Source organism: Oncorhynchus masou, chromosome 12 (genome assembly GCF_036934945.1).
Source record: "Oncorhynchus masou masou isolate Uvic2021 chromosome 12, UVic_Omas_1.1, whole genome shotgun sequence".
In the NCBI taxonomy this organism is placed as follows: Eukaryota; Metazoa; Chordata; class Actinopteri; order Salmoniformes; family Salmonidae; genus Oncorhynchus; species Oncorhynchus masou.
Window position 1 is genome coordinate 86,006,264 of NC_088223.1, and position 18,695 is coordinate 86,024,958.

An 18,695-nucleotide genomic window follows, 5' to 3' on the forward strand; every position below is an offset into this window, starting at 1 on the left:
AAAATTCAATATTGGGGCACAATTTCTATTTAAAATATGAAAGGGACACAAAAGGCAGTCATTTCGTGGAACGACCCAGCAATGTCACTCAGAAAGTAGCAACACCATGCAACACTAACTCTGGACAGAGTTTAGTTTAGCTGATATCAGCAGTGCAAAACTCCCATTTGCGATTTTACTTTGATTGGGAAGAATGTGTGCCCTCAATATGAATGCCAGCCAACAGGCATTAGTGAGATGTGTCACAATTAATCAATGATTTATACTGCATCCAAAATGGAAACCTATCCTTTATAGCACACTAGCAGGACACATCTTTAAAGTGTGGCAGGTAGCCTAGCGGTTAAGAGTATTGGGCCAATAACAGAATGGTTGCTGGTTCGAATCCCCGAGCTGACTCGGTGAAAAATTGGGCGATGTAGCCTTGAGCAAGACATTTCACTCTAACTGCTCATGTAAGTCTCTCTAGATAAGAGCGGCTGCTAAAAGACTAAAATGTAAAAGTAAAGTCTCACACGTCTTTCCTCGCTCCCCCCCCCACCCTTACCTCACGACCTCCCCAGTGTGGCCAATCACCACCAGCAGAACCTGATGACTGTGGCTAACCTGGGGGTGGTGTTTGGCCCAACTCTGCTGAGGCCGCAGGAAGAGACTGTGGCAGCCATCATGGACATCAAGTTCCAGAACATCGTGGTGGAGATCCTCATCGAGAACCACGAGAGGGTGAGTCAGTCAGTGAGGGGTCTCTGAGAGAGAAGTTCTGTTCAACACAATCCAACACCATATCTTATCTCTCTTACCTGGATGACAGGGTTCGTCTCCAAGTCCCACATTGGCCCCTGGCGGATAATGGGCCTGTTGGAGGGAGGGAGAGACCAGAACTGTAATCTGGTTAGCCAGGGTGGAGTAGTATTTATCACAAAGTGTGTCTGTGAAAACGAATGATCCACTTTTACTTGAGCAGCGATTGATTCTGAGATTCATCTGCCCCAGACTTTTGATTTAATTATCTGAATGGAATGAGAGACATGTTGTCAGAGGAATGGAGAACACAGTGTTGGGAAAATAAGCATCATTGTCATAATGCTGATAACATTTCTGAATAACTGAAGCATTATGAGAATGGCATGGTATTAAGTATGTGGACAATCTCTCCGTTACTGAAGAGCTCAGTGACTTTCAACGTGGCACCGTCATACACTACATCCCCAAAAGGTTATGGACATCGACCCATCGAACATCTCATTCCAAAATCATGGACTTCCTATGATGGTGCCACGTTGAAAGTCACTGAGCTCTTCAGTAAGGCCATTCTACTGCCAATGTTTGTCTATGGAGTTTGGCTGTGTGCTCAATTGTATACACCTGTCAGCAACGGGTGTGGCTGAAGTAGCCGAATCCACTAATTTGAAGGTGTGTCCACATACTTCTGTATATATAGTGTCAGTTAGTCAAATTTCTGCCCTGCTAGCAGCTTCCCCGGGACCACTGTAAGTGCTGTTATTGTGAAGTGGAAACGTCTAGGAGCAACAACGGCTCAGCCGTGAAGTGGTAGGCCACACAAGCTCACAGAACGGGACCGCCGAGTGCTGATGCGCGTTGCGCGCATAAATTGTCTGTCCTCGGATGCAACACTCACTACCGAGTTCCAAACTGCCTCTGGAAGAAACATCAGCACAATAACTGTTTGCCGGGAGCTTCATGAAATGTGTTTCCATGGCCGAGCAGCTGCACACAAGCCTAAGATCACCATGCGCAATGCCAAGCTTCGACTGGAGTGGTGTAAAGCTCGCCGCCGTTGGACACTGGAGCAGTGGAAACACGTTCTCTGGAGTGATGAATCACGCTTCACCATCTGGCAGTTTGACGGACGAATCTGGGTTTGGATGAGCCAGGAGAATGGTACCTGCCCAAATGAATAGTGCTAACTGCAAAGTTTGTTGGAGGAGAAGGAATAATGCTCTGGGGCTGTTTTTCATGGTTCGGGCTAGGCCCCTTACGTCCAGTGAAGGGAAGTCTTAGCACTACGGCATACAATGACATTCTAGATGAATCTGTGCTTCCAATGTGGCAACAGTTTTGGGAAGGCCCTTTTTTCTCGTTTCAGTATGACAATGCCCCCTTGCACAAAGTGAGGTCCATACAGAAATGATTTGTCGAGATCGGTGTGAAAGAACTGTCGTGTCTTTGGCTATGCCGGATTAAGTGATATGACTATGCTATTCTATAAAATAATTTCTCCGTAATTAATATTACCTGATTGAGCTAATCATGTAAATGTAATTAACTAGAGAGCACCACAAAATAATATTTATAGAGCTGTTATCTTCTGAATAAACTCTTAAAGACCTAGTAATATTTTACATCAATAGCAGTCGATATTAATCTTCACCTTAATTCAGTCTCATCTGAAAGTAGTAAATTCTTGGTTATCTGCATGAACCCTGGCTAACAAGTTGAATCAGCAATACATTGGGTTTAATTATTTATTTACTAAATACCTAACTAATCACACAGAATTACACATACACATATTTAAATCATAACTTGATTACAAATGACGTCATAAAGGAAAACGTCCCTAGCGGGCGTTTTACTCTGAGTTGCGCTTCAGTAGGTTGGTGGTAGATGGAAGGCCATGTTGCCAAACCAAGTCTTTTGTCCTTTGAAGAGTGTCTCTGGTGGTCAATTGGATACGTTGTAGTAATGTCGTTTTGTGATAGACGGGATACTCTGTCTGTTCCTTCCTAACCCTCGTTTGCAGCTGCTGTTGCTAACCCAACGACTAGGAGGTATCACTTCTGTAGTGAATAAGAGTTCCACTGATTGAGCAGAGCCCTAACCTTATTTAAACCCAATTCTCACATTTTAGAAGCTGAAATCACATTTCATCCCATCACGAATAATTCCATATTCAAACATTTAAATTGAACAACAATTCCATGTGAATCCGATAACTCTGATGTCTAGACTTTCCACTGTAGAGTTTATGTCATATCATTGAAGAGAATGTCTCAGATGACAACCGAACTGACATCATATTCATTAAGTACCACCGCATATGTTCAATTGGTCGGATTACCAGAATATAGTTAATTTCCCCCCACCTTCTGATGTTCCCAGAATCTCTATGTTAACCAAGGGGTTTTGCAAATGTAACATCAGTAGGGTAGAGAGAGGAAAAAGGGGGGAAGAGGTATTTATGACTGTAATAAACCTACCCCCAGGCCAACGTCATGACAGAACTTTCCTGGCCTGCACAGAGCCCTGACCTCAACCCCATCGAACACCTTTGGGATGAGTTGGACCGCCGACTGCGAGCCGGGCCGAATCGCCCAACATCAGTGCCGACCTCACTAATGCTCTTGTGGCTGAATGGAAGCAAGTCCCCACAGCAATGTTCCAACATCTACTAGTGGAAAGCCTTCCCAGAAGAGTGGAGGCTGTTATAGCAGCAAAGGGGGGACCAACTCCATATTAATGCCCATGATTTTTGAATGAGATGTTCGACAAGCAGGTGCCCATATACTTTAGGCCATGTAGTGAATCTGTAAGTTGTAATACCATTTCCTCTTTCTCACACAGGCCCTACAATTTCATTGTCAAACTAAATGTATAATTGTGTGAGTCAGTTAATTTAGCCATGGGTGGGTACCTGTAGTCAGTGTACAGTATGGGAAGGTTGATTATGCCAGTGCTGTGTGTGCAGATATTCAATGACATGCCAGTTCCGGGAGGTGGCCCGGCCAACCTACAGCTCAACCTGCAGCCGCGGAGGAGGAGCACGGAGAGCAAGGCCCCGTCCTGCAGCGAGAGACCGCTCACCCTCTTCCACACACCCACACACTCCCAGAAAGGTGGGCCCAACAGTCTCTCTTCATCCCACACACCCTTCCTAATGTTCAGTGTCAGTCAGGACAGGAGACATTCAAATTGCCTGAGATTTGTTCATCCTTCTTAATTTAAATGACTTTCTTCTCCTTTTTCAAATGTAAAAAAATGTATATATTGAGAGCATTTGAGTCAGCAGCTGACACATTGATCACCAATATTAAATATCCTCCTCACCAACTCAAGTGGTTAGTGTAACATATACATCTTCTTACTGCTGTTATGTAGTGGAGGAGAGGAACAGTGTGGTAGTGAACTCTACTCCAGAGCTCCAGCAGCCGCAGCCAGCCCAGGCCAAGGCTCCCCACAACAACCCTTCAGCCTACCCCACCTCCTCCTCAGCAGCGGTCAACCATAACAGCAGTGGCAGCCACGGCCACAGCTGGACCCCACGCAACAGCCTGACCAGCACTGACAGGGACCAGGACAGGGGCCTGACTGCCAGGCAGAACTTACAGAGCCGCCCAAACTCACTGTGAGTACACATACATAAGCAAGCCTGCAAACGCGTTTGCACGCACGCACACTCTTTCTTCACCGTACTCTTTGTCTCTTTCTTCACCCTCCTCTCTTTCTTCACCCTCCTTTCTGTCTCTTTCTTCACCCTCCTCTCTTTCTTCACGCTTCTCTCTGTCTCTTTCTTCACCCTCCTCTCTGTCTCTTTCTTCACCCTCCTCTCTGTCTCTTTCTTCACCCTCCTCTCTGTCTCTTTCTTCACCCTCCTCTGTCTCTTTCTTCACCCTCCTCTGTCTCTTTCTTCACCCTCCTCTCTGTCTCTTTCTTCACCCTCCACTCTGTCTCTTTCTTCAACCTCCTCTCTGTCTCTTTCTTCACCCTCCTCTCTGTCTCTTTCTTCACCCTCCTCTCTGTCTCTTTCTTCACCCTCTCTGTCTCTTTCTTCACCCTCCTCTCTGTCTCTTTCTTCACCCTCTCTGTCTCTTTCTTCACCCTCCTCTCTGTCTCTTTCTTCAACCTCCTCTCTGTCTCTTTCTTCACCCTCCTCTCTTTCTTCACCCTCCTCTCTTTCTTCACCCTCCTCTCTTTCTTCACCCTCCTCTCTGTCTATTTCTTCACCCTCCTCTCTTTCTTCACCCTCCTCTCTGTCTCTTTCTTCACCCTCCTCTCTGTCTCTTTCTTCACCCTCCTCTCTGTCTCTTTCTTCACCCTCCTCTCTGTCTATTTCTTCACCCTCCTCTCTGTCTCTTTCTTCACCCTCCTCTGTCTCTTTCTTCACCCTCCTCTCTGTCTCTTTCTTCACCCTCCTCTCTGTCTCTTTCTTCACCCTCCTCTCTGTCTCTTTCTTCACCCTCCTCTCTATTTCTTCACCGTCCTCTCTGTCTATTTCTTCACTCCCCTCTCTGTCTATTTCTTCACCCCCCTCTCTGTCTATTTCTTCACCCTCCTATCTGTCTCTTTCTTCACCCTCCTCTCTGTTTCTTTCCTCCCCCTCCTCTCTGTCTATTTCTTCACCCTCCTATCTGTCTCTTTCTTCACCCTCCTCTCTGTTTCTTTCCTCCCCCTCCTCTCTGTCTATTTCTTCACCCTCCTATCTGTCTCTTTCTTCACCCTCCTCTCTGTTTCTTTCCTCCCCCTCCTCTCTGACTCTTTCTCTGCGTTGACATAATACTCCCCCAAGTGTTGATAGAAGACATCTCTGATGGAAAATGATCTTACCTTGTGAAATCTCTTGAAGGTTGACAAAAGTAATTTAACTCACTGGGAGAAGTGAGATGTCTCTCCAAAACCACAGAAGATTGGCTATACTCAATTCTGTCTCTCTCATACTCCTTCTTTCGCGCCTGCTCTCCCACTGATTGTGTCTCATCTTCAGAGCTCTGTTCTCATGTATTTTCTTTCCCTTAAGGTCATGTTTGGAGGTGTTGGCACTGAGGAGAATGGGTCCATTTGCAGTGTGATCCTCTCTCTCTCTCCCTCCTTCTCTCTCGCTCTTTCTCTCTATCACTCTCTCTCTCTCATTCTCTCTCCCTCTCCCCCTCTCTCTCTGTCCCTCCCTCCCTCCCTTGCTCTCTCTCTATCCCTTTCTCTCTCTCTCCCTCCTTCTCTCTCTCGCTCTTTCTCTCTATCACTCTCTCTATCTCTTTCTCCCTCTCTCTCCTTCCTCTCTCTCTCTGTCTCTCTTCCTCCCTCTCCTGTTCTCCCTCCACTTCTCTCTCTCTGTCTCTCATTCTCTCCCCCTCTCTCTCTCTCACTTCCTCCCTCTCTTTTTCTCCCTCTCCCCCTCTCTTTCTCTGTCCCTCCCTTGCTCTCTCTATCCCTTTCTCTCTCTCTTTCTCCCACTCTCTCTCCCCATTAACCCCCTCTCCCTCTCAGAACAGGAAGTGGATACAGCAGATTGAATAAGAAATTGATTTTGAGCCACAATCTGATGGCCTTTTGGAACACACTTAATTCCCTCCAATATAAAATGTAGGACAAGAGATGGAGAGAGACACATTGTGTTGTCAGTATGTTTCTCCGCTGAGGCTAGCAGCAATCCTGAACAGGTTTTGATAATGGGTCATAATGGATCGTAGTTTTAACGACAACATGGTGCATTCACAACATGGCACATTCATAACATGGAACATTGGGATGGCAGGGTAGCTTAGTGGTTAGAGCGTTGGACTAGTAACCGGAAGGTTGCAAGTTCAAACCCCCGAGCTGACAAGGTACAAATCTGTTGTTCAGTTAACCCACTGTTCCTAGGCTGTCATTGAAAATAAAAAATGTGCTCTTAACTGACTTGCCTAGTTAAGTAAAGTTTTTTTTTATCACAATTGACTCATCAATTTGATGGTTTGACAAGAACCAGTTATTTAGCTTTAAAAAATAGGTTAAAAGCAAGATTTCCTCTCAGAAAGCAAATACAGTGGCTTGGTAAACCAAGAGTTCATCCACTCAGTACTGGCATGCAGTGGAAGGCCATGAAACTAAATCATCAATGGGCTTATCAAGGACCAATTATGTTTTATTAATTGAAGGTCAGGTTTTAACAGTGTTGCGGCTTTTTTACAGCAGAAAACTGACTCATATTACAAGTGTTTCTTTAACACCCCGTGCTGATTATCTGAAAGGTGTTGTGGAGCGAGGGAGAGCAGAACTCTCAGGGGGAAGCAGGGGAGACCTTCTGGCTCTCACATAACAACTGGAACCTTGTTCAACTGGTTCAAAATACCATGCCCAAATGCCACCGCAAACGACCCTTTTAGGAGTTTTCTTTTAATCAAAATGCTAGTTAAAAGCAAGATTTCCTCTCCAATACAGTGTAAACCAGAGACTTTGTTTCATTCAATGCTAGCTTGTACAGGACTTGGTTTCATTCAATGTTAGCCTGTACAGAGACTTGGTTTCATTCAATGTTAGCCTGTACAGAGACTTGGTTTCATTCAATGCTAGCCTGTACAGAGACTTGGTTTCATTCAATGCTAGCCTGTACAGAGACTTGGTTTCATTCAATGCTAGCCTGTACAGAGACTTGGTTTCATTCAATGCTAGCCTGTACAGAGACTTTGTTTCATTCAATGCTAGCCTGTACAGTGACTTTGTTTCATTCATTGTTAGCCTGTACAGAGACTTGGTTTCATGCAATGCTAGCCTGTACATACAGTGACTTGGTTTCATTCATTGTTAGCCTGTACAGAGACTTGGTTTCATTCAATGCTAGCCTGTACAGAGACTTTGTTTCATTCAATGCTAGCCTGTACAGAGACTTTGTTTCATTCAATGCTAGCCTGTACAGAGACTTTGTTTCATTCAATGCTAGCCTGTACAGAGACTTTGTTTCATTCAATGCTAGCCTGTACAGTGACTTGGTTTCATTCAATGTTAACCTGTACAACTTTGTTTCATCAAGCCTGTACAGAGACTTTGTTTCATTCAATGCTAGCCTGTACAGTGACTTTGTTTCATTCATTGTTAGCCTGTACAGAGACTTGGTTTCATTCATTGTTAGCCTGTACAGAGACTTGGTTTCATGCAATGCGGCCACCTTTACATATGGGTGGTCCCAGTTTCATTCATTGTTAGCCATGCTCTACCGAGAGACAGTGACTTGGTTTCATTCATTGTTAGCCTGTACAGAGACTTGGTTTCATTCAATGCTAGCCTGTACAGAGACTTTGTTTCATTCAATGCTAGCCTGTACAGTGACTTTGTTTCATTCATTGTTAGCCTGTACAGAGACTTGGTTTCATGCAATGCTAGCCTGTACATACAGTGACTTGGTTTCATTCATTGTTAGCCTGTACAGAGACTTGGTTTCATTCAATGCTAGCCTGTACAGAGACTTGGTTTCATTCAATGCTAGCCTGTACAGAGACTTGGTTTCATTCAATGCTAGCCTGTACAGTGACTTGGTTTCATTCAATGTTAGCCTGTACAGAGACTTGGTTTCATTCAATGCTAGCCTGTACAGAGACTTGGTTTCATTCAATGCTAGCCTGTACAGTGACTTGGTTTCATTCAATGCTAGCCTGTACAGAGACTTGGTTTCATTCATTGCCTGCCTGTACAGTGACTTGGTTTCATTCATTGCTAGCCTGTACAGTGACTTGGTTTCATTCATTGCTAGCCTGTACAGAGACTTTGTTTCATTCAATGCTAGCCTGTACAGTGACTTTGTTTCATTCATTGCTAGCCTGTACAGAGACTTGGTTTCATTCATTTGCTAGCCTGTACAGTGACTTGGTTTCATTACATTTTTTTATTAGGCAACATATTCTTATTTACAATGACAGATTTTTAACTTGTCAGCTTGGGGATTTAATCTAGCAACCTTTCAGTTAATGGCCCAAAGCTCTAACCACTAGGCTACTTGCCACCCCAATGCTAGCCTACTGGTGCAGAGAGCAGAGGGTTCGGTAAATCGTAATATTCATTCTCCGGCACAAAACGGTCACGCCAAAATACAGGGCGCATAAAACAGACCAGCCCAAACACAGGACCAAACAGTTCAGAGAAAACAAACACGCAAACACATCCACAACCAACAGAGTAACAATCCCGCACAAACCTAGGCGGACCTAACAGGCGTAAATAGACATAAATCAATAAACGAAACAGGGAACAGGTGCAACCAATAAGACAAAAGGAAAAGGATAAAGGGATCGGTGGCGGCTAGTAGACCGGCGACGACGAGCGCCGCCCGAACAGGCGGGGGAGACACCTTCGAACAGGCGGGAGAGACACCTTCGAATAGGCAGGGGAGACACCTTCGAACAGGCGGGGGAGACACCTTCGAACAGGCGGGGGAGACACCTTCGATAGGCAGGCAGGTGGGGGAGACACCTTCGAACAACAGGTGAACAGGGGGAGGAACAGGCGGGGGAGACACCTTCGAACAGGCGGGGAGACACCTTCGAACAGGCGGGGGAGACACCTTCGAACAGGCGGGGAGACACCTTCGAACAGGCGGGGGAGACACCGCCGGGGGAGACACCTTCGAACAGGCGGGGGAGACACCTTCGAACAGGCGGGGGAGACACCTTCGAACAGGCGGGGAGACACCTTCGAACAGGCGGGAGACACCTTCGAACAGGCGGGGAGACACCCGAACAGGCGGGGGAGACACAGGCGGGGGAGACACCTTCGAACAGGCGGGGGAGACACCTTCGAACAGGCGGGGGAGACACCTTCGCAGGGGGGAGACACCTTCGAACAGGCGGGGGAGACACCTTCGAACAGGCGGGGGAGACACCTTCGAACAGACAGGCGGGGAGACACCTTCGAACAGGCGGGGGGAGACACCTTCGAACAGGCGGGGGAGACACCTTCGAACAGGGGGGAGACACCTTCGAACAGGTGGGGAGACACCTTCGAACAGGCGGGGGAGACACCTTCGGGAACACCTTCGAACAGGCGGGGGAGACACCTTCAACAGGCGGGGAGGTGGGGGGGAGACAGGTGGGGGATCGAACAGGTGGGGGAGACACCTTCGAACAGGGGGGGAGACACCTTCGAACAGGCGGGGGAGACACCTTCGAACAGGCGGGGAGACACCTTCGAACAGGCGGGGAGACACCTTCGAACAGGCGGGGGAGACACCTTCGAAGGCAGGCAGGGGGGGAGACACCTTCGAACAGGCGGGGGAGACACCTTCGAACAGGCGGGGGAGACACCTTCGAACAGGCGGGGGAGACACCTTCGAACAGGCGGGGGAGACACCTTCGAACAGGCGGGGGAGACACCTTCGAACAGGCGGGGGAGACACCTTCGAACAGGCGGGGGAGACACCTTCGAACAGGCGGGGGAGACAGTTCGAACAGGCGGGGGAGACACCTTACAACAGGCGGGGGAGACACCTTCGAACAGGCGGGGGAGACACCTTCGAACAGGTGGGGGAGACACGTTCAAACAGGCGGGGGGAGATAGGCGGGGGAGACCTTCGAACAGGCGGGGGAGACACCTTGAACAGGCGGGGAGACACCTTTGAACAGGCGGGAGACACCTTCGAACAGGCGGGGGGAGACACCTTCGAGCAGGCGGGGGAGACACCTTCGAACAGGCGGGGGAGACACCTTCGAACAGGCGGGGGAGACACCTTCGGCGGGAGTCGTGACACACCTTTACACTGAGTGAACAAAACATCTGGAACACCTGCTCTTTCCATGGGATAGACTGACAGGTGAATCCAGGTGAAAGCTATGATCCCTTCTTGATGTAATTAGTTAACAAATCCACTTCAATCAGTGTAGATGAAGGGGAGGACAGGTCAAAGAAGGATTATTAAGCCTTGAGACAATTGAGACATTGATTGTGTATGTGTGCGATTCCGAGGGTGAATGGGCAAGACAGGGTATGATTGTAGGTGCTTGGCGCAGCGGTTTGTGACAAGCAACGCTGCTTGGTTTTTCACCCAGTTTCCTGTGTGTATCAAGAATAGTCCACCACCCAAAGGACATCCAGCCAACTTGACACAACTGTCAGAAGCATTATAGTCAACATGGGCCAGCATCCATGTGGAATGCCTTTGACACCTTGTAGAGTCCATGCCCCAACTAATTGAGTCTGCTCTGAGGGCAAAAGGGGTGGGGTGCAACTCAATATTAGGAAGGTGTTCTTAATGTTTTGTACAATCAGTGTATGTCTGATAAGCTGTTTAACAGTATCACAGCTCATAATAGTAACTCTGGTACCACTTACAAGTTCTAGGAAGACCTTGACCCCTGACCTCAGTGGAAACATCGTTAAAGAGACATAATTTCACGCCATGAGAAACCACCTCTGAGAGTAATACGACTTCTACTAATGCACCTTGAGTTTCGTTTCGGTCTTGTCTGTCTTTGTAGTTTTATCAGATGTTGAAATTATGATTTAACACAAAACCCTTCAAAGTTCCATCTGTTGGTTTTGGTTAAGTCGGAACTTACAGGTCCTTTGCTTGGCCTCAACAATGACCCCATGGCAGGGTCAGTCTTTTCCTCTGGGGATCTCAGCTGTTATTGTTTCTTCCTATTCTGTTTTATTAGAAGGGGCGGTGGAGCACAGGGCTGAATTACAACTGAGAAAAACACACAAGACTAGAATCCCTGGTGACTCAGACCTCAAAAATGTTCTTGAAAACGTGTCATCAAAATATTTCCATTTCTCCTAGCCAGCCAGTTGTACAAAGAGGCATCACTCACCAGGGCCAGTCGAAGCAAGTTCTGCCGCGACTACAGTCTCTCGAGGAGCTAACACTCTCTCCATCCCTCTCTTTATCTTTCTTTCTCTCTCTCTGTCTCTCTCTCCTCTCTCTCAGTAGACCTGTCTCTCTCCTCTCTCTCTGTCTCTCTCTCCTCTCTCTCAGTAGAGCTGTCTCTCTCTCTGTCTCTCTCTCCTCTCTCTCAGTAGAGCTGTCTCTCTCTCTCTGTCTCTCTCTCCTCTCTCTCAGTAGAGCTGTCTCTCTCTCTCTCTCTGTCTCTCTCTCCTCTCTCTCAGTAGAGCTGTCTCTCTCTCTCTCCGTCTCTCTCTCCTCTCAGTAGAGCTGTCTCTCTCTCTGTCTCTCTCTCCTCTCAGTAGAGCTGTCTCTCTCTCAATTCAATTCAATTCAATTCAAGGGGCTTTATTGGCATGGGTAACATGTGTTAACATTGCCAAAGCAAGTAAGGTAGATAATATATAAAGTGAAATAAACAATAAAAATTAACAGTAGACATCACACATACAGAAGTTTCAAAACAATAAAGACATGACAAATGTCATATTATATATATATATATATATATATATATATACAGTGTTTTTACAATGTACAAATGGTTAAGGACACAGGATAAAATAAATAAGCATAGATATGGGTTGTATTTACAGTGGTGCGTGTTCTTCACTGGTTGCCCTTTTCTCGTGGCAACAGGTCACAAATCTTGCTGCTCTGATGGCACACTGTGGAATTTCACCCATTAGATATGGGAGTTTTTCAAAATTGGATTTGTTTTCGAATTCTTTGTGGATCTGTGTAATCTGAGGGAAATATGTCTCTCTAATATGGTCATACATTGGGCAGGAGGTTAGGAAGTGCAGCTCAGTTTCCACCTCATTTTGTGCGCAGTGAGCACATAGCCTGTCTTCTCTTGAGAGCCATGTCTGCCTACGGCGGCCTTTCTCAATAGCAAGGCTATGCTCGCTGAGTCTGTACATAGTCAAAGCTTTCCTTAATTTTGGGTCAGTCACAATGGTCAGGTATTCTGCCGCTGTGTACTCTCTGTGTAGGGCCAAATAGCATTCTAGTTTGCTCTGTTTTTTTGTTAATTCTTTCCAATGTGTCAAGTAATTATCTTTTTGTTTTCTCATGATTTTGTTGGGTCTAATTGTGCTGCTGTCATGGGGCTCTGTGGGGTGTGTTTGTGAACAGAGCCCCAGGACCAGCTTCCTTAGGGGACTCTTCTCCAGGTTCATCTCTCTGTAGGTGATGGCTTTGTTGTGGAAGGTTTGGGAATCGCTTCCTTTTAGAATTTAACAGCTCTTTTCTGGATTTTGATAATTAGTGGGTATCGGCCTAATTCTGCTCTGCATGCATTATTTGGTGTTCTACGTTGTACACGGAGGATATTTTTGCAGAATTCTGCGTGCAGAGCCTCAATTTGGTGTTTGTCCCATTTTGTGAAGTCTTGGTTGGTGAGCGGACCCCAGACCTCACAACCATAAAGGGCAATGGGCTCTATGACTGATTCAAGTATTTTTAGCCAAATCCTAATTGGTATGTTGAGATTTATGTTCCTTTTGATGGCATAGAATGCCCTTCTTGCCTTGTCTCTCAGATCGTTCACAGCTTTGTGGAAGTTACCTGTGGCGCTGATGTTTAGGCCAAGGTATGTATAGTTTTTTGTGTACTCTAGGGCAACAGTGTCTAGATGGAATTTGTATTTGTGGTCCTGGTGACTGGACCTTTTTTGGAACACCATTATTTTGGTCTTACTGAGATTTACTGTCAGGGCCCAGGTCTGACAGAATCTGTGCATAAGATCTAGGTGCTGCTGTAGGCCCTCCTTGGTTGGTGACAGAAGCACCAGATCATCAGCAAACAGCAGACATTTGACTTCAGATTCTAGTAGGGTGAGGCCGGGTGCTGCAGACTTTTCTAGTGCCCGCGCCAGTTCGTTGATATATATGTTGAAGAGGGTGGGGCTTAAGCTGCATCCCTGTCTAACCCCACGACCCTGTGTGAAGAAATATGTGTGTTTTTTGCCTATTTTAACTGCACACTTGTTGTTTGTGTACATGGATTTTATGATGTCGTATGTTTTACCCCCAACACCACTTTCCATCAGTTTGTATAGCAGACCCTCATGCCAAATTGAGTCGAAGGCTTTTTGAAATCAACAAAGCATGAGAAGACATTGCCTTTGTTTTGGTTTGTTTGGTTGTCAATTAGGGTGTGCAGGGTGAATACATGGTCTGTTATACGGTAATTTGGTAAAAAGCCAATTTGACATTTGCTCAGTACATTGTTTTCATTGAGGAAGTGTACGAGTCTGCTGTTAATGATAATGCAGAGGATTTTCCCAAGGTTACTGTTGATGCATATTCCACGGTAGTTATTGGGGTCGAATTTGTCTCCATTTTTGTGGATTGGGGTGATCAGTCCTTGGTTCCAAATATTGGGGAAGATGCCAGAGCCAATGATGATGTTAAAGAGTTTTAGTATAGCCAATTGGAATTTGTTGTCTGTATATTTGATCATTTCATTGAGGATACCATCAACACCACAGGCCTTTTTGGGTTGAAGGGTTTTTATTTTGTCCTGTAACTCATTCAATGTAATTGGAGAATCCAGTGGGTTCTGGTAGTCTTTAATAGTTGATTCTAAGATCTGTTTTTGATCATGTATATGTTTTTGCTCTTTATTCTTTGTTATAGAGCCAAAAAGTTTGGAGAAGTGGTTTACCCATACATCTCCATTTTGGATAGATAATTCTTCGTGCTGTTGTTTGTTTAGTGTTTTCCAATTTTCCCAGAAGTGGTTAGAGTCTATGGATTCTTCAATTACATTGAGCTGATTTCTGACATGCTGTTCCTTCTTTTTCCGTAGTGTATTTCTGTATTGTTTTAGTGATTCACCATAGTGAAGGCGTAGACTCAGGTTTTCCGGGTCTCTATGTTTTTGGTTGGACAGGTTTCTCAATTTCTTTTCTTAGATTTTTGCATTCTTCATCAAACCATTTGTCATTGTTGTTAATTTTCTTCGGTTTTCTATTTGAGATTTTTAGATTTGATAGGGAAGCTGAGAGGTCAAATATACTGTTAAGATTTTCTACTGCCAAGTTTACACCTTCACTATTACAGTGGAACGTTTTACCCAGGAAATTGTCTAAAAGGGTTTGAATTTGTTGTTGCGTAATTGTTTTTTGGTAGGTTTCCAAACTGCATTCCTTCCATCTATAGCATTTCTTAATGTTACTCAGTTCCTTTGGCTTTGATGCCTCATGATTGAGTATTGCTCTGTTTAGGTAGACTGTGATTTTGCTGTGGTCTGATAGGGGTGTCAGTGGGCTGACTGTGAACGCTCTGAGAGACTCTGGGTTGAGGTCAGTGATAAAGTAGTCTACAGTACTACTGCCAAGAGATGAGCTACAGGTGTACCTACCATAGGAGTCCCCTCGAAGCCTACCATTGACTATGTACATACCCAGCGTGTGACAGAGCTGCAGGAGTTGTGATCCGTTTTTGTTGGTTATGTTGTCATAGTTGTGCCTAGGCGGCCATACGGGGGAGGGAATGCTGTCACCTCCAGGCAGGTGTTTGTCCCCCTGTGTGCTGAGGGTGTCAGGTTCTTGTCTGGTTCTGGCATTTAGGTCGCCACAGACTAGTACATGTCCCTGGGCCTGGAAATGATTGATTTCCCCCTCCAGGATGGAGAAGCTGTCTTCATTAAAATATGGGGATTCTAGTGGGGGGATATAGGTAGCACACAGGAGGACATTTTTCTCTGTTAGGATAATTTCCTTTTGAATTTCTAGCCAAATGTAGAATGTTCCTGTTTTGATTAATTTAATGGAGTGAGTTAGGTCTGCTCTATACCAAATTAGCATACCCCCTGAGTCCCTTCCCTGTTTCACACCTGGTAGTTTGGTAGATGGGACTACCAGCTCTCTGTAACCTAGAGGGCATCCAGTGGGTCTGTCTCCTCTATACCAGGTTTCTTGCAGGATGACAATGTCTGTATTACCGATTTCTTTGGTGAATTCCGGGTTTCTGCTCTTCAGGCCAAAGGCAGATGACCTCAGGCCTTGGATATTCCAGGATGAAATAGTAAAGGCTTTTTGTTCCATAAAGTGTCCAATGTTGTTGGTCGTGGTTTGGCCTCAGGACAGTAAGTGTGAGCAGAGCCTGCTGAGCATCTGGTACATGCCATTGGCTTGGGCGAGTGTGAGAGTGGGGGTTGGGACTGTTTGCCCGCTCACTACCTGGGCGTATGTGTGGCTTCCATGTTAAGGCCCTCTTTGCGGGGTGGGGTGCATGGGGTGGGCAGGAGTGGCATAGGTCTGATCTGAGGGGGTCTAAATGGGGTGTGGGCATGGTTGACGTGGGGGGTGTTGATTGGTTGGGGTAGGGGTGTGGATGTGTCCGGGTGTGCGGTGGTCTGGATGTAATTCCTCTTGGCGTGGGTCCTCTATGTGTAGGTCCAGGGGGGGGGGGGGGGGGGGGGTCCTGCAGGTCTGGGAGGGTGTCTCGCTGGTGGGGTGTCTATTGATCTGTTGCTCCTGTGTGAAGTGTTGGGGATATGTTTGAGAGCGATGTCCTTTAGAGTTCGGGCAAAGATGGGCACTGCTGCCTTGTAGAGGTGGACCTGGTCATAGAGGCTGTTCAAGTCCAGGGTGGAGTGGTGGGCCAGGAAAACGCTTGGTTTTGAGGCACAGTCACAGGAAATACTTGCGTTTACCCGCTGTATTGTGGCAGGGTGGAAGTCTTTTCGTGGTAGCAGGGTGGAGATAACCACTTGTGCGTTGGGGAAAGTAGAAGAAGCCTTTTCAATCACTCCCTTCAGTGCTGTGGCCACTCTTTCCTGCTGTGCCCTCAGGTCGTTTGTGCATGTGTGTATTATTATGTGGCTGGGTGAGCCTAGTTTGGCCTCAGACAGAAGGTCTATGGCGCTCTGGGTGTTTGGACACCAGAGTTTAGACACACTGTGTTTGGGAAAAAGTTTTTTTTCTTCTATATATTTCCCATTTGAGTCCATAAGTAGTACAATCTGTGTCTTGTGTTTGTCCTCAGTGGGTGTGGGGGGGTTGTCAGAAGGTTATCAGGGTGGCTGACAGGGGGGGTGCTCAGAGGGGGTGAGAGCCGCTGGGCTTGGGGTTCTTCATTTGTCTGTTCTGCTGTGATGTCGACTCTATGGTCAGGGTCTGGTGTGGACTGTTCTGCTGTGGTGTCGAGACTTTTGTTGGGTGCTGAGGTGGGCTGTTCTGCTGGCTTCTCTGTGGGGGTGGCCACCTCTCTAGTGGGTTGTTCTCTGTCACACGCTGTCCCCCTCAACCTCTCCTCCATCCCCCTCACCCTCTTCTCCATCCCCCTCAACCTCTCCTCCACCAGCAGTCTGATACTCTCCTCTAGTGCTCTGTTCTGCTCCTCTTTCTCCTGTTGTATTTGTCTCACCACTGTCCAAAGTGCAGATATGTCTCTGTCCACCTCCAGCTCTCCTGGTCTGGTTAAGGGGCTGTTGTTGTGCTGGGCTGTTGTCTGGGTCTGTGCTGACTGAAGTGTAATCACCTGCTGTTCCAGCTCCACCTGCCTTATCTCCAGCTGGTTGAATTTGTCCTTCATTTCAATGAGGGAGTGGTAATCTGTGCTGGGAGGTTGACTCTCCGCTGGGGGTTGCTCGTCTGTGGGGTTACATAGTGAAGAGGTCTGGTCTGACCCACTCGGTGTGGGGGTATCTTTATCAAGGGAGAGCTTCTCCTGCTGGGCTAATTCTTTGATTAGGTGAAAGTCCAGCTGAAACTGTTTGGGGTTACTTTGTACAATTACTGTTCCGGACTTATAGATATTTATATTACTTGACTCAGAGTCCTCGTTATCAAGTATTCTGAGTTTCCACCCCTCGTTAACCCCCCTCTCATAACAAAGGGGTAGTGTGCTATTATAGCACTGTGCCATGCCAGGGGATGGTTTGTGTGGAATATAAGGTTGCTGATGTTCCCATTTTTGTAATAGTCAGCAAAAAGTATCTCTTGATTTTCCATAAGGAGCTTCGTTTTGTAATCTTTTCTTGACTTATCATTCTTTACATGCAAAGGGTACTGTATTTTAATTACCTCTGAACAGCGGGAGGGAGCCTCTAAGGCCTCTCCATTTGGTTGGGGTAGACTGTGTGACTCTCCTGCCATTGTTGGGCTAATGGGCTTTGACACCTCTCACTTGACACGTCAGTGCTAGTTGAAGCTGTATCAAGCTTGGCAGAATTATGTTAGAATTCAGTCCTTATAAAGTAATGTTGTGTATTTTTCTTCTTGGCTTTTGGCTTTTAAAATATAGTTTCAGACTAAGCATTACTCACTCCGTTCCAGGTTGGATGGGGTGAGCATCTGGTACATGCCATTGGCAGAGTGTGAGAGTGGGGGTTTCAGGTTTCTGTTGTTTTCCAGAGAATTTGCTGTATAGAGAAATAAATCTTGGTAGTTGTGAACCTTCCAGGTGATTCCATAATTCCGTCCAAAATCAGGTTGTAGGTTTTAAGTTTTGATTTGAAGTGGTGGTTATGTTGTAGAGGGTAGAATCCAGTATGTGTTCCTGACAAAAAATCCAAGTTGATCTAACTCCTAATCTATCTTTTTTAAAGAAAATGCTGAAAAATGCAGGAGCTCATCTGATCGTGACCTCTCTCTCTAACTCTCTCTCTCTCCTCTCTCTCAGTAGAAGTCTCTGTCTGTCTCTCTCTCTCAGTAGAGCTGTCTCTCTCTGTCTCTCTCTCTCAGTAGATCTGTCTCTCACCTCTCTCTCAGTAGAGCTCTCTCTCTTTCTCTCTCTCTCTGTCTCTCTCTGTCTCTCTCTCTCCTCTCTCTCAGTAGAGATGTCTCTCTCTCTCTCTGTCTCTCTCTCTCTCCTCTCTCTCAGTAGAGCTGTCTCTCTCTCTCTCCTCTCTCTCAGTAGAGCTATCTCTCTGTCTCTCTCTCTCTCTCATCTCTCTCAGTAGAGCTGTCTCTCTGTCTCTCTCTCTCTCTGTCTCTCTCTCCTCTCTCTCAGTAGAGCTGTGTTTCTGTCTCGCTCTCTGTCTCTCTCTCTCCTCTCTCTCAGTAGAGCTGTCTCTGTCTCTCTCTCTCTGTCTCTCTCTCTCTCCTCTCTCTCAGTAGAGCTATCTCTCTGTCTCTCTCTCTCATCTCTCTCAGTAG

At 46.3% G+C, this 18,695-nt stretch overlaps 1 protein-coding gene across 5 annotated transcripts in view; it reads left to right on the plus strand.

Annotated features, from left to right (window-relative positions):
• LOC135550981 (rho GTPase-activating protein 26-like) overlaps nt 1-18,695 on the plus strand; it is a 157,700-nt gene that overhangs the window by 127,890 nt on the left and 11,115 nt on the right. For 4 of the 5 annotated variants that reach the window (XM_064982311.1, XM_064982312.1, XM_064982313.1 and 1 more), the window contains 3 exons: nt 564-723; nt 3,710-3,857; nt 4,120-4,366. In XM_064982311.1, coding sequence (XP_064838383.1) covers nt 564-723; nt 3,710-3,857; nt 4,120-4,366 — 555 coding nt within the window. Of the gene's footprint in view, nt 1-563; nt 724-3,709; nt 3,858-4,119; nt 4,367-4,852; nt 4,994-18,695 lie in introns of all 5 variants that reach the window. The other variant, XM_064982315.1, reaches the window with a different exon arrangement.